Genomic DNA, 11334 nt, shown 5'->3' with positions numbered 1-11334 from the left:
GTCAGCCACTGAATTCCTCTCCCTTGGGATCTGAAGAATAGTTAAGGATTTGAACTGCTCAAACTCGGATTTCCCCAGCTGGAGGTAGGATGTCATTCTGTCCTCCTTCGCCTAATATTCCCCGATAGTCTAGTGGACTATGAGTTGGGAGTCACTGTAAATCTTGATGGACTCTGCCCCCATTTCCTTGGCAAGACGGATCCCCGTGATCAATGCCTCATACTCAACTTTGTTGTTGAAGGCAGTGAACCCGAATCTTATTACGACCCTGATCAGGCTTCCTTCGGGACTTTCGAGCAAGAGCCCAACTCCTGCCCCTTCTCATTTGAGGATCCGTCTATATACAGAGTCCACTGCCATAGATTATCCAACTTTGGCTTATACTATTTGCGTTCTTCTGAGGTACTTACCCCTAGTGGGCTTACTTCTTATTCTAGCTGATAAGAGAATTCTGAAATGAAGTCTACCAAAGTCTGACCTTTGATTGCTGTTCTTGGGATGTATTTGATATCATGCTAACTCATTTTCATCATCTACTGGAACAATCTGCCTAATGCCTCAGACTTCTGCATTATCTTTCTCAACGGAAACTTTGTTAGCACATGTATGGAGTGCGCCTAGAAGTAAGACCGTAACTTCCCAGTGGTGATGACAAGGGCATAAGCGAGCTTCTCTATCTTAGGGTATCTTGTCTCCGCATCGAGCAATCTCTTGCTCACATAATACACCGGCCACTATACTCCCCATTTTTTGCATACCAAAGCCGCGCTGATCGCAGACTTGGATACCAGTAAATATAGCAGTAGTGACTCGTCCTAGACAGGCTTTGATAACAAAAGAAGCTGTCCCATATGTTTCTTAAATTCCTGGAAGGCTTTCTTACACTCCTTTGTCAACTTAAAACCCTTTTTCCCCTTCAGAGTTTCAAAAAATCACATGTCTGTGGCTCGAGAAACAAACTTGCTAAATGTGGCCACACGTCCTATCAAGCTTTGTACCTGCCTTATGCTGGTCGAGCTTTTCATGTCCAAGAGAGCTTGAATCTTCTCTGTGTTGGTTTCGACACCTCGCTGATTTATTAGGAATCCCAGAAACTTTCCCGAGCTTACTCCGAAAGCATACTTCAAAGAGTTGAGTTTCATTTTATATTTTCTGAGGATGTCAAACATTTCCCCTAGGTGCTCAACGTGGCTTTCGATGACTAATTTGACAAGTATGTCATCAATGTACACTTCCATTGTCTTGCCGATTTGTTAGATGAACATCTTGTTCACCAAATGCTGGTAGGTCACCCCAGCACTCTTCAGGCCAAATAGCATAACCTTGTAACAATAAATACTTTTGTCAGTAATAAATGAAGTGTGTTTTTCATCGGGCTGATACTTCAGGATTTGATTATATCCCGAGTACACATTCATGAAGCTGAGTAGTGCATTCTCGGCTGTTGCATATACTAATTTGTCGATCTGGGGTAGTAGAAAGCTATCTTTGGGACAGGCTTTATTCAAATCTGTGAAGTCAACGCAAGTCTACCACTTGTCGTTCGACTTCTTCACCAGGATTAGGTTGGCAAGCTAGTCTGGGTACTTCACTTCTCTGATGAAGTTGATGTTCAGGAGTTTGTCAACTTCATCTTTTGCACTATTAGTTGAGCTTTTGGGTCGATGTTCAGTCTGTGACTCATTACCTCGAGGCTGATCCCCACCATATCCGTATGCACCCATGCAAACACGTCGAGGTTTTTCTTTAGAAACCCTACCAAACCATCGACCATTTCTATGTTCAGACTACTACCGATCTTTAATATGCGAGTTAGGCTTTCTTCGCTAACAAATATTTCTTGCAGCTCTTCTGTTGGCCCTACTGCAAGCTTTTTCCTATGGATGCAAGGATCTATGGTATCCTGAAAAGGTCGGGGTGTGGCTCAGACTATGCAATGGTCATGGTTCTTGGAAGCGGCTATTTTAGTGTAGCATTAATGGCCCAACTGTAACATTCCTGAGATTTTTGTCTATAGCTTCTGATCATCGCAACCCCGCCTGGAGTTGAGGACCTTATTGCTTGGTAGCGCACTAAAGTGACTACACTCAGATTATCCAGGATCGGCCTTTTGAGGATGACATTATATTAGTCGGGCAATCCATTATTAAGAATTTTGTCATCACCGTCCTAATTTTGGGTTCTGCCCCTAGAGTCACGGGTAGGTCGATCATTCCCTTGGGGATCATGCTGTCATTGGTAAATTCATGGAGCGGCGATGGGCATGCCCTCAAATCTCTCTCTATGAACCTCATTTTCTCAAAAGGCTCCCAAGAAAATGATGTTCACTGCACTCCCATTATTGACCATCACCCTGTAGTACTCTAGCATTGTTGATCCTGGCTGTAATTACGATCACGTCATGATTGTGGCGAGGAGATTCTTCACACTCGTCTACTGTGAATCCTATCACCTCGCTCTCTTCTAGGGCCATTTCGATAGCTTCAGTTCATAACTCATTACTCAGGAGACCGAATATGTTTGGGCCTCTTGAGCATATTGATCACTAGAGCGCCTTGAGCTCCCTATAATGTTGGGTCCCCCATAGACCATACCTATCAGAACATCATTGTTGGCATTGGCCGAGACTTGCTGGATTTGGTTATTCTGCTCGCCAGTATTTCCGCGAGGTGGTGCCTCTTTACAAATTCTTTTAAGTGGGCCCTTCTGATCAGATCTTCAATGGCATTCTTTAAAGCCCAGCACTCGTTGGTATTATGTCCGATGTCCCAATGGTATCGACAATATTTACGCTAATCTCTTGATTCTCTTCTGCCTAGAGCCCCCCTCATTCTTTCTAGAGCGGGCAGTCTCTTAGTCTCATGGGAGACTTCATAAATATGAGCTATGTCTTACGTGAGAGAGGTGTATTTTGCATATCGCAGGAAAGGCTACCTGTCTTCGTGGTTATTTATTCTCTATCTCTTTTGGGACCTGTTCCAGTCCCTGTCATTGCGGTCTTGGCCCCTCTGCTTGTTTGATGGGCAATCTTGTCACCTGTCCAAGGCTCTTCATGGCGAGCTTCTAGCTAAGGTTGCTAGCGAGCTTTCTACTCGTTGATGCTCAGCAGCCATCTAGTAAAACCTTGCCAGGCTTACATGGTCTTCGCTTTGGAGCTCTTTCCACAACTTTGTTTATGGCCTGATGCCTACAATTAGCAAAGTCCAAATTGATTCTTCAAGTGCATTCACGACATTTGCTTGCTCGTTCTGGAATCCTGTTAAATACGAGGTCAGTGTTTCGTCTCTCTCCTAATGAATGTTGCTTAAGTAGCTAAGCGGCATTGCGAACTGTCTCCTTGTTTGAAATTGTTGTAGGTACAGCGAGGATAATTGTTGTCAAGAATTGATGGAGTTCACCTTGAGTCTTTTGTACCACCTTTTGGCATCCCCTACCAATGTGACCGCAAAGTAGCGGCACTTCACTAAGTCACAGACCTGATGCAGCTCCATCAAATCATTGAAAATGTAGAGGTGGTCTCTAGAACCTCCTTTCCCATCGAACCTACTTTCTGGCATCCTGAATCCCCAGGGAAGTGAGGCCTGGTGAACTTCCTTTGTGAAGGGAGAGCTCACTATTTCTTCCACCGCATTGATCGACAGGTTTCTGACGGGCTCTTAGATCGTCGAACATTTTCTGTATCCAATCTAAGTCTTCGATATGAGGATTGCCCTAGCTGACTCTATTCAGCCTTACCTTGAGCAAGTGAGTTCGCAAATCAGTTACTTGCGAGCCCCCTCCATTATGCACATTGATGCGTGAGGTTGAGTCATGATGGTTGTGCTGGTAGGTGTTATTATGCTCGTCAGTGCGTTGCTCGCGACATCAGTTATAACCCGAATGTTGGTCATTGCCAGATTGGCGCACATGACTCTTTTTGCAAGCTTGCCTTAGGCGTGGGTTAAAACTGGAATGCTGACGATGGGGATACTACCGAGCAGGCCGAGCGTCTCGTGGGAGACCATTACCTTCGCTTTCCCCATTGGCTCTTTTCTTGGTCACCTCCCAATGTTAATTTGCTCGCGGGACTCACGCTCATAAGCGGAGTGTACTCTGCGACATCGAGGGTTCGGTCACCCCTCGGTGCCAATGAACCAGATTGGTCACTGGCTCAATTTTGACCTATTAGGGTGGTATCGGTGAAGTGTGGTTGGTTAAGGTTCTGTGCGGTTGGTTGTTGATTTCTCAACTCAACCACGTTCTATTGCACCACCTATGTAACTATTGTTCTAATCATATCCACCAGTTGGTTGTTCTTGGGATTTGACATCCCTGCTCTCTGGTTATTTGAAACCTGTTGAATTGGCAGCACTAGTGGTCGATGCTTAACGGTGTCTTGTTGCATCTCCTGGTAGGTGGTTTCCACGTTGTCGTGGTTTTTGGTTGTGGTTTTCAATCTTGTACGCACCATTTTATGCTTGGAGTGATCGGGTCACTATGATTACTTGTTAGAAATTTTGGGATTTTGGAGGAGGCCCTCCTTCTAGCACCAAAATGTTGATGAAAAAATACACCAACTAGAGTGATCCGATCGATTTTGACAGGATCAAAACTAATGTGTGCGTGATTACGGGTAACCAGCAGAGAATAAGCAATTAAAATGCAATAAAGGAAATGACAAAAAGGTTTTTAAAGTGGTTCAACAAGTTAAACTGTTGAGCCTACGTCCACTGTTCTTGTATTTGCTGTGAGAGCTTACAATGACAATCCTAGAATGAATTGCTAATCTTTTTCTCATCATTGGAGGGAGTTTATATACAAAACTTGTACAAAGGAAAGAGTGAAAATAAAGGGATTACAATTAAGTTTGAACTGCAACTCCAATATTCTCGCGATTGGGAGCTGTGATTGAGCAAAAATTGCTGTCGATCTGATCCCTTCCAAGATATCCGAGATCTGGAGTTATTTGTGAGGTGGTTGAACAGCCGTAAGGATTGGTCGCGACTAGTTTGTGCTAGGTCGAGCTATACTCGATGAGCTTATGCTGGGTCAGACAATCGATAGAGTCGAGCTGGTTTTGGATCGAGCTATAACCTTGCAATTCTCCGAGCTTGATGGAAAAGTCACACAATATACATATTTGTTGCTACATTGAAAGGTCTCATTTAAAAAGGGTAATTAGTTTTATGATATATATGATAATATAAGATATAAATCATTTTTATATAAATTTTAGAACCTAAGATATTTTACTAATATATGATTTTATTTCCTATATTGAAGGATATCCCTAAGATATTTTATTTTATGGGCAAGTAATATCAAATATAAATTTATTGTTTTGCTGATAAGGAAATTCAAATACCACATTGTTTAACTTTTTTCTTGTTTTTTGTTTTGTTTGTTTTTTTGAGATTTGGACATTTAAAAATGGAGAAACAATTCAAAAATATTTCTCATTTCTTTGATAAAATTTATGAAAAAATAATTGTCGGAACAACGTTATTTATTGAAAATGATAAGAGAATAAGAAACAAAGAAAATAAAGATATTTTTTTTTAGCATTTATTCATGTTCGGGCCTAGAAAATAAGGCTAGTGGTATACTTGGACCGGGGCAGGCCTACAATAGACTCTGTCCGTGCTTTGATAAGCCTGATCTGTGTCTAGGTATATTATAAAAATTCTATGAAAAAATATACTCCCTCTGTTTTTTTTATAAATGTCGTTTTGAGGGTACTAATTTTTTTCAAAATAAATGACGCTGTCTTTTCTCTTTCAATGTTTCTTTGATCCACACCTCCATTATCTACTTTGCCCCTCATCTCCTCTCTCCACTTTTTTCTGTGGCCCACATCTTCTCTCTCTCTCCCTCTCTCTCTCTTTATCTATCTCTTCCCCTCATCTCCTCTCTTCCACATTTTCCATTGCCCACATCTCATTTCTCTACTCTGCCTCTCATCTCCTCTCTCCACTTTTTTCTATTGCCCACATCTCCTCTCTCTTTTTTGCTATCTCCTCTCTTCCAGATTTTCTATCACCGATGTCCCTTTTCTCTCTTTCTCTATTTCGCCCCTCATCTCCTTTCTCTTTGTATCTACTAAGGTTGTAGAACCTGCAAAAAGGAAGGAAGCACCTTTCAATTAAAAGCATGTATGTTATGATCTCTTGTGTACTCTGTAGCCTTTCCTTTTTTGTTTTTTTTTTTTTTAAAGATAAAGTTGCATTTTTGTTTAGGTTATTGAGATTCTCAAACGTGAAGTGGCTGCCCTTGCTCAATTTGGTTAGACCTTAATGTTGTGACTCTGGCATTACTCAATCTAGTAGTCTGGAAGACAGTTGAGTGGCAGGTATTTCTTCCTTGCTTTGATAACATTTAATTGCATTGCCACCACTGTTTTGTGCTTTGTTTGTTTATGAAGTAAAATGTGTGCGATAAAGAAAAAAATGTTGTGGTTGACTATGGTTGATGTTGTTGCATTATTGTGTTATGCAAATTGAGGTTCTGTAAATACATCAGGCTATAAACGCAGTGGAGATTATGAGTCGTAAACTTTTGAATGAAGAATTAGAACAAATGAGGATATGGGTGCCTTTATCATGTAAGTGGTTTTTGTGTGTTTTCTTAAGGTTATTTATTCTTAAAAGTGATAATGGTACATTGTTGCATGACTCATTTGATCTTTAATTTATGAATGATTAGGTTTTGAAGATAATCATAGCATCAACAATGAGGCCAAATTAATTGACACTGAAGGCAGTACAAGCATTGCAAATCAATCTAGAATGGTGGATATCAATAGTGGAGGTTTTATTTGATTTTTTCTTTGGTTGATGTCAATACACTTTTTTTTGCTTTCATCAATTCAGTTAATTAGTTACAATATTTTCTCTTATATAGTACATGTTGCAAAAAACAATATAGAAGGTGCATCAAGACCGATTGTCAAAATTGAAATTTCCAGAGTTTGGAATAACTAGGAAAAATCAGCAGTGGGCATTGTAATGCATGATACACGCTATGAAAATTTGACTTTACTAGAACAGTATGGGTCAGCTTCTAACACACTACATGCATAATATCTTGCCTTATATCATGGACTGTGTGTTGCTTGTGAAAATGGGGGTAAAGAAGTCTAATGTTTGTCCTACTCTGAAGAACTAATTGACAGCCTTAATAGGAATGATGAACAAAAATGTGTATTAGGTGATTTGCTTAATTCCTTTACATATGTCGAACTCTATAAAGTGCCTATTAGTGTGGATATGTTCGTTGATGTTACGGTTCACATGGCCGCCAGGAGATGATCGAGCCTTGTACTCCTTGGTGAGAGTGATTGTTGGGTGTTTCAGTTTTTCTCAGTCGGTTGCTACTTTTTATTTGGGTTTTGGCTCAATTTTTGTGACTTTTTCCTATGTTTTGTTTTAGCCTATGCTACGGGGCCTTTGGTGTTAAGAAGGGCATGTGGCTGCCCCAAGTTGTAGGTCATGGATTTGGTTACAAAACCTTCTTTGTTGGAGTTTCCATTCTTGCTAAAAGGTGCTGCTTGTTTTCTCCTGTCCTTGGGTGTGTGCTTTGCAGAAGTTTTGCTGTGCTGAGTCTTGGTTTTTCTATTAGTTGGGGATTGAAGCTTTTGATGGATTTCCTTTAGGGTGGCTGGAGTTTTGAGGACTTTTTGGCTACGGACCTTTATATACAAATTGTGCAGTTTACTGCTGGCCTTTTTTGTCTAGTATTTCTTAGACTAACTACATGTTTCGTTAGGACCTTAATCCTTTTTTTTTTTTTTTTTTTTTTTTTTTTTCGGTTTCTTGGGCTGTCCAAGGACTGTGACTTTGTAGGGTCCTTTGGTTGGACTCATTCTATATATTACCATAATAAAGCTTATATTACAAAATAGACAGTTCTTTTCTTATATGTTAGAGTAGAATTTCTTTACAGCAACAAAAAAAAAAAAAAAAAAATCAAAATGAAACACAAACTACTCATAAAATACAATATCTTATCAGAACCCATATGAACATCATAGACAAAACAAAAATAATCTACAATACTAGATAGGTCAATTGTAACACTTATTGACATTGAGCAAATTGCTTCTCCAATTAACGCATGGTCAACATCTAACTGCCTAGGAAGGCAATTTTGTCTCTCCAACCTATGTTTTTTCATGTGTGGAACCTTATATTTGTTCGAACCTCTGGCTTTCAAAATTGAAATCATACATGACTGTAAAGTTAAAACGTATGATTCAATTTTGTTGGCGAGTATTCATCAAATGACTTCTGAACAGCCTCTATGAGCGCATCTACAGAGTTGGGTGCCTGTTGATATTGTAGTCCCTGTATCGCATTGAAAAAACCAAGGTCTAGAACATTCATATATGGAGATTCGGAGGCTGACAGATCAAACGTATGTCGAAGCCATCCTTAGTAGCATTACTTTGAAAATACTCATCATCCAAACCAATATGAGGTTTCGCATTGTCTTGTTGGATAAATATTGGACTTCCTGCATCAATTCTTTGCCACTTATCTTGGATAGCTTTTAAGAGTTTCTCAACTATGTAAGATCGATAAATTTCTTTATTGATAGAATTGATTGTTTTAGTCTCCATGGTTCCGACAGAACGATTTTTACTACTCCTCCTTGCAGGTTCTTTATTTATGAAAGGAAATATCCCGATTTTTCCAAAAAATAATTCATTCCCTGATTCATCAAACCTTGGGCGTGTCACTGCAGCCGTAAACATGACTTTAGTAATAAAAGTCTTACTCTTACATGTGCGTAAAGGCTTGTCTTCTTCAGGAAGGAGGTAATACTTCTCTGACGGCTTTGTCATGTAGAACCACTTCTCATCAACATGAATAATATTTTCCATGGTTACAAACCTCAAACAACTGGGGTTGTTGCCATGTTCAATCATCGATAAACAAAAGCGTATTCTAGCTTTCATGTTTTCCACATTTAATAAAGGTTTTATAGCATTTGAATGACGACGTATGGAGCCCTCTTTTAACCGCCTAAACAACGTTGTCACTGACAAATTTGTGGCAGCAGATAAAGACCTCAGTGTTGTCCTTCTTCGCAATGGAATATGTCGAAATTGATTGACGTCAATTTGAAGATGCTTGCGCCCGCAATTGAGTGCCTTTCTACTAGACACATTAGTGTTAGAATCCAATACTTCATTTTCTTTTCCTCGTTGCCAAATGTGTTGGACTGTACGCATACTAACTGAAAATAATTGAGCCACCTCAGATGTAGTGTTTTTCTTCAATTGTCCATTAACACTTCGCTTCAACAGAGATTCAAAAATAGCTTGCCTTTGTTCATTTGTGAGGCTTTTCCAGCTCACATGCGTATTAATTTCCTCAGTTATGTCATCAACTTCATTCGTAGCTTCTAATGTTGGAAGAATATTCAAATCAATTTTTCCAAGCACACTTTTACTATTACATTGTTCAGTCATGGTGAGTGACGAACAGAATCAAAGAGATGAAAGTCAGTAAAAAGAGATAGTCATGGTGAGGGACGAACATAATAAAAGAAATAGAATAAAAGAAATTAAAGTAAGTCAATAGGAGAGCGAAAATGATAATATATATATATATAATTATTTCAATATTTCACTTATGTGTGCAGCGGGAAAAACAAAATTTTCCCGCCTGCAATATCAGTGGAAAAAGTCAAATTGAGGAGAGATAAAATTAATTCATTAAAAACTATGCAGAAGCTTAAAACAACAGTTACATTGAAACGGAGTAAGTATTTTATTAGTACTATACATCTTAAAATTTATTTTTCAAGTGATATGTAATCTTATTTAGTCTCTTATATAGTATGTCATATCACTTAGCAAATCTTTATTTTATTTACATTACAATACCACATAAAATTGTACATTACTTAGCTTGAGAATTTTAAAATAACTTTTCGAGTGTGTATGTGTTTGATAATCCTATTTTTCCCTATGATTTTGCATTGAATTTCGATAAGATTTAGGATACTTTTCATACAATTTGGGCCATAATTGCTACCTAATTCTATTAATTTTTCTTTGCAGGCCTAAATGATGATTTTGAGCATAAATGACAGTTTTGAGCGTAAATTGCATAACTTGAGCTTGGAAAATTGGAATGACCTGAATTTAGAAGCTTTGGAAAGCTAAGAAGCAGAGCTACAACTTTCATGTTTTGGGTTTTTCCTAATTCTAACTAGATGAGGGTGAAAACTTGGCTTGAAGTTGTGAACAGTATGTTGGGAACATAAGAAAAACGTCTTTGGATGTGCTTCAGTAGTTTGGCCATAACATTCGATTCAGACCTCTGATCTAGCTGATTCTTGAACGAGTAGAAAGATAATTGAAAGGGCTACAATTAATATGTTTACCACATTTCCAGATTCAGAATCTAGCATACTCAAATTTGGCCCGAAAGATCCTCGCTGTGGCAAAGAAAAATATTTGCCGCAGCAAAACTGCATTAGATGTGAAAATAAAACGATGTGTTTTGGCTTGCTAGGGCATTGTCCTTAAGTGAAAGAAGTATAAATTAGCATGAAAAGGAAGGGAAAAAGGTTTTGGTTCGTCATTTGGAAGGCAGCTCTTGGAAGAAGAAGATTATTGAAGATTTGAGCTTCAAATTAGGGAAGATTTCTCCATCTTTTGCTTGTTTTTCAATGATGAACCTTGATTCAGTTTGTTTTTATTATTTTGTTTTGTTTTTTAGTATGAACTGAGTTGTTTAGCTAGGGTTTGATGTAAACTTGATTCAATGATTCAAATTTATATGTTTTGAATTACTTTGAGTTTTAATTTCATGATTAAATGTTTATCTCTTTATTTAATGACTTTTGGATGTTTGATCACCATTCAAATGTATGTTGTTCACAATGAGACTGAGAAGTGATTTGTGATTGTACCTCTTGGGATAAATACCATAGATTGAACAAAAACTAGAGATAGATAAACGCAATCTATGAAATCTAGATAGAATTCCATAAAGCTTAAAAGACTTTGAACTATTAATCTTTATTTTGTTGGGTGTGGAAACTTAAGAAGGATAAGTAAGAAAATATAGCCTAAGAAAGTATGTTTTACAACTTAGGGAATTCGATTTTCAATCAAGGAATTAGAACNACTAATAAATTTGATTTATTCTAATTACAACGGAAGCTACCACCAACGGACACAGATTTTCAAAAACCAATAACCTAGCAAAACGTGTAAAGCCACGCGGCCACCGACCGTTTCCAATCACAACACGACACCCAAAAAGCTGATTCACACTTTAAAAATCTTAGCTGTTACATGAACGTTACCTAATAATTCACTAGCTGTCACTCTTCTGTGTA

General features: G+C 38.5%; 1 protein-coding gene across 1 annotated transcript; it reads right to left on the bottom strand.

The window, feature by feature from the left end:
* Positions 1 to 8356: 8356 nt before the first annotated feature.
* On the bottom strand, positions 8357 to 9451 carry LOC116116357. Its single transcript, XM_031402442.1, has one exon. The coding sequence runs from the start codon at positions 9449 to 9451 to the stop codon at positions 8357 to 8359; it is 1095 nt and encodes a 364-aa protein (XP_031258302.1).
* Positions 9452 to 11334: the final 1883 nt, after the last annotated feature.

This window comes from Pistacia vera, unplaced genomic scaffold (assembly GCF_008641045.1).
Source record: "Pistacia vera cultivar Batoury unplaced genomic scaffold, PisVer_v2 Contig77, whole genome shotgun sequence".
Classification (NCBI taxonomy): domain Eukaryota; kingdom Viridiplantae; phylum Streptophyta; class Magnoliopsida; order Sapindales; family Anacardiaceae; genus Pistacia; species Pistacia vera.
This window is presented reverse-complemented; position numbering and strand designations above follow the sequence as displayed.

What these genes read in the sequence shown, in the direction of transcription:
- LOC116116357 (XM_031402442.1), bottom strand. Translation starts at nt 9,451, where the DNA reads ATGACTGAACAATGTAATAGTAAAAGTGTGCTTGGAAAAATTGATTTG.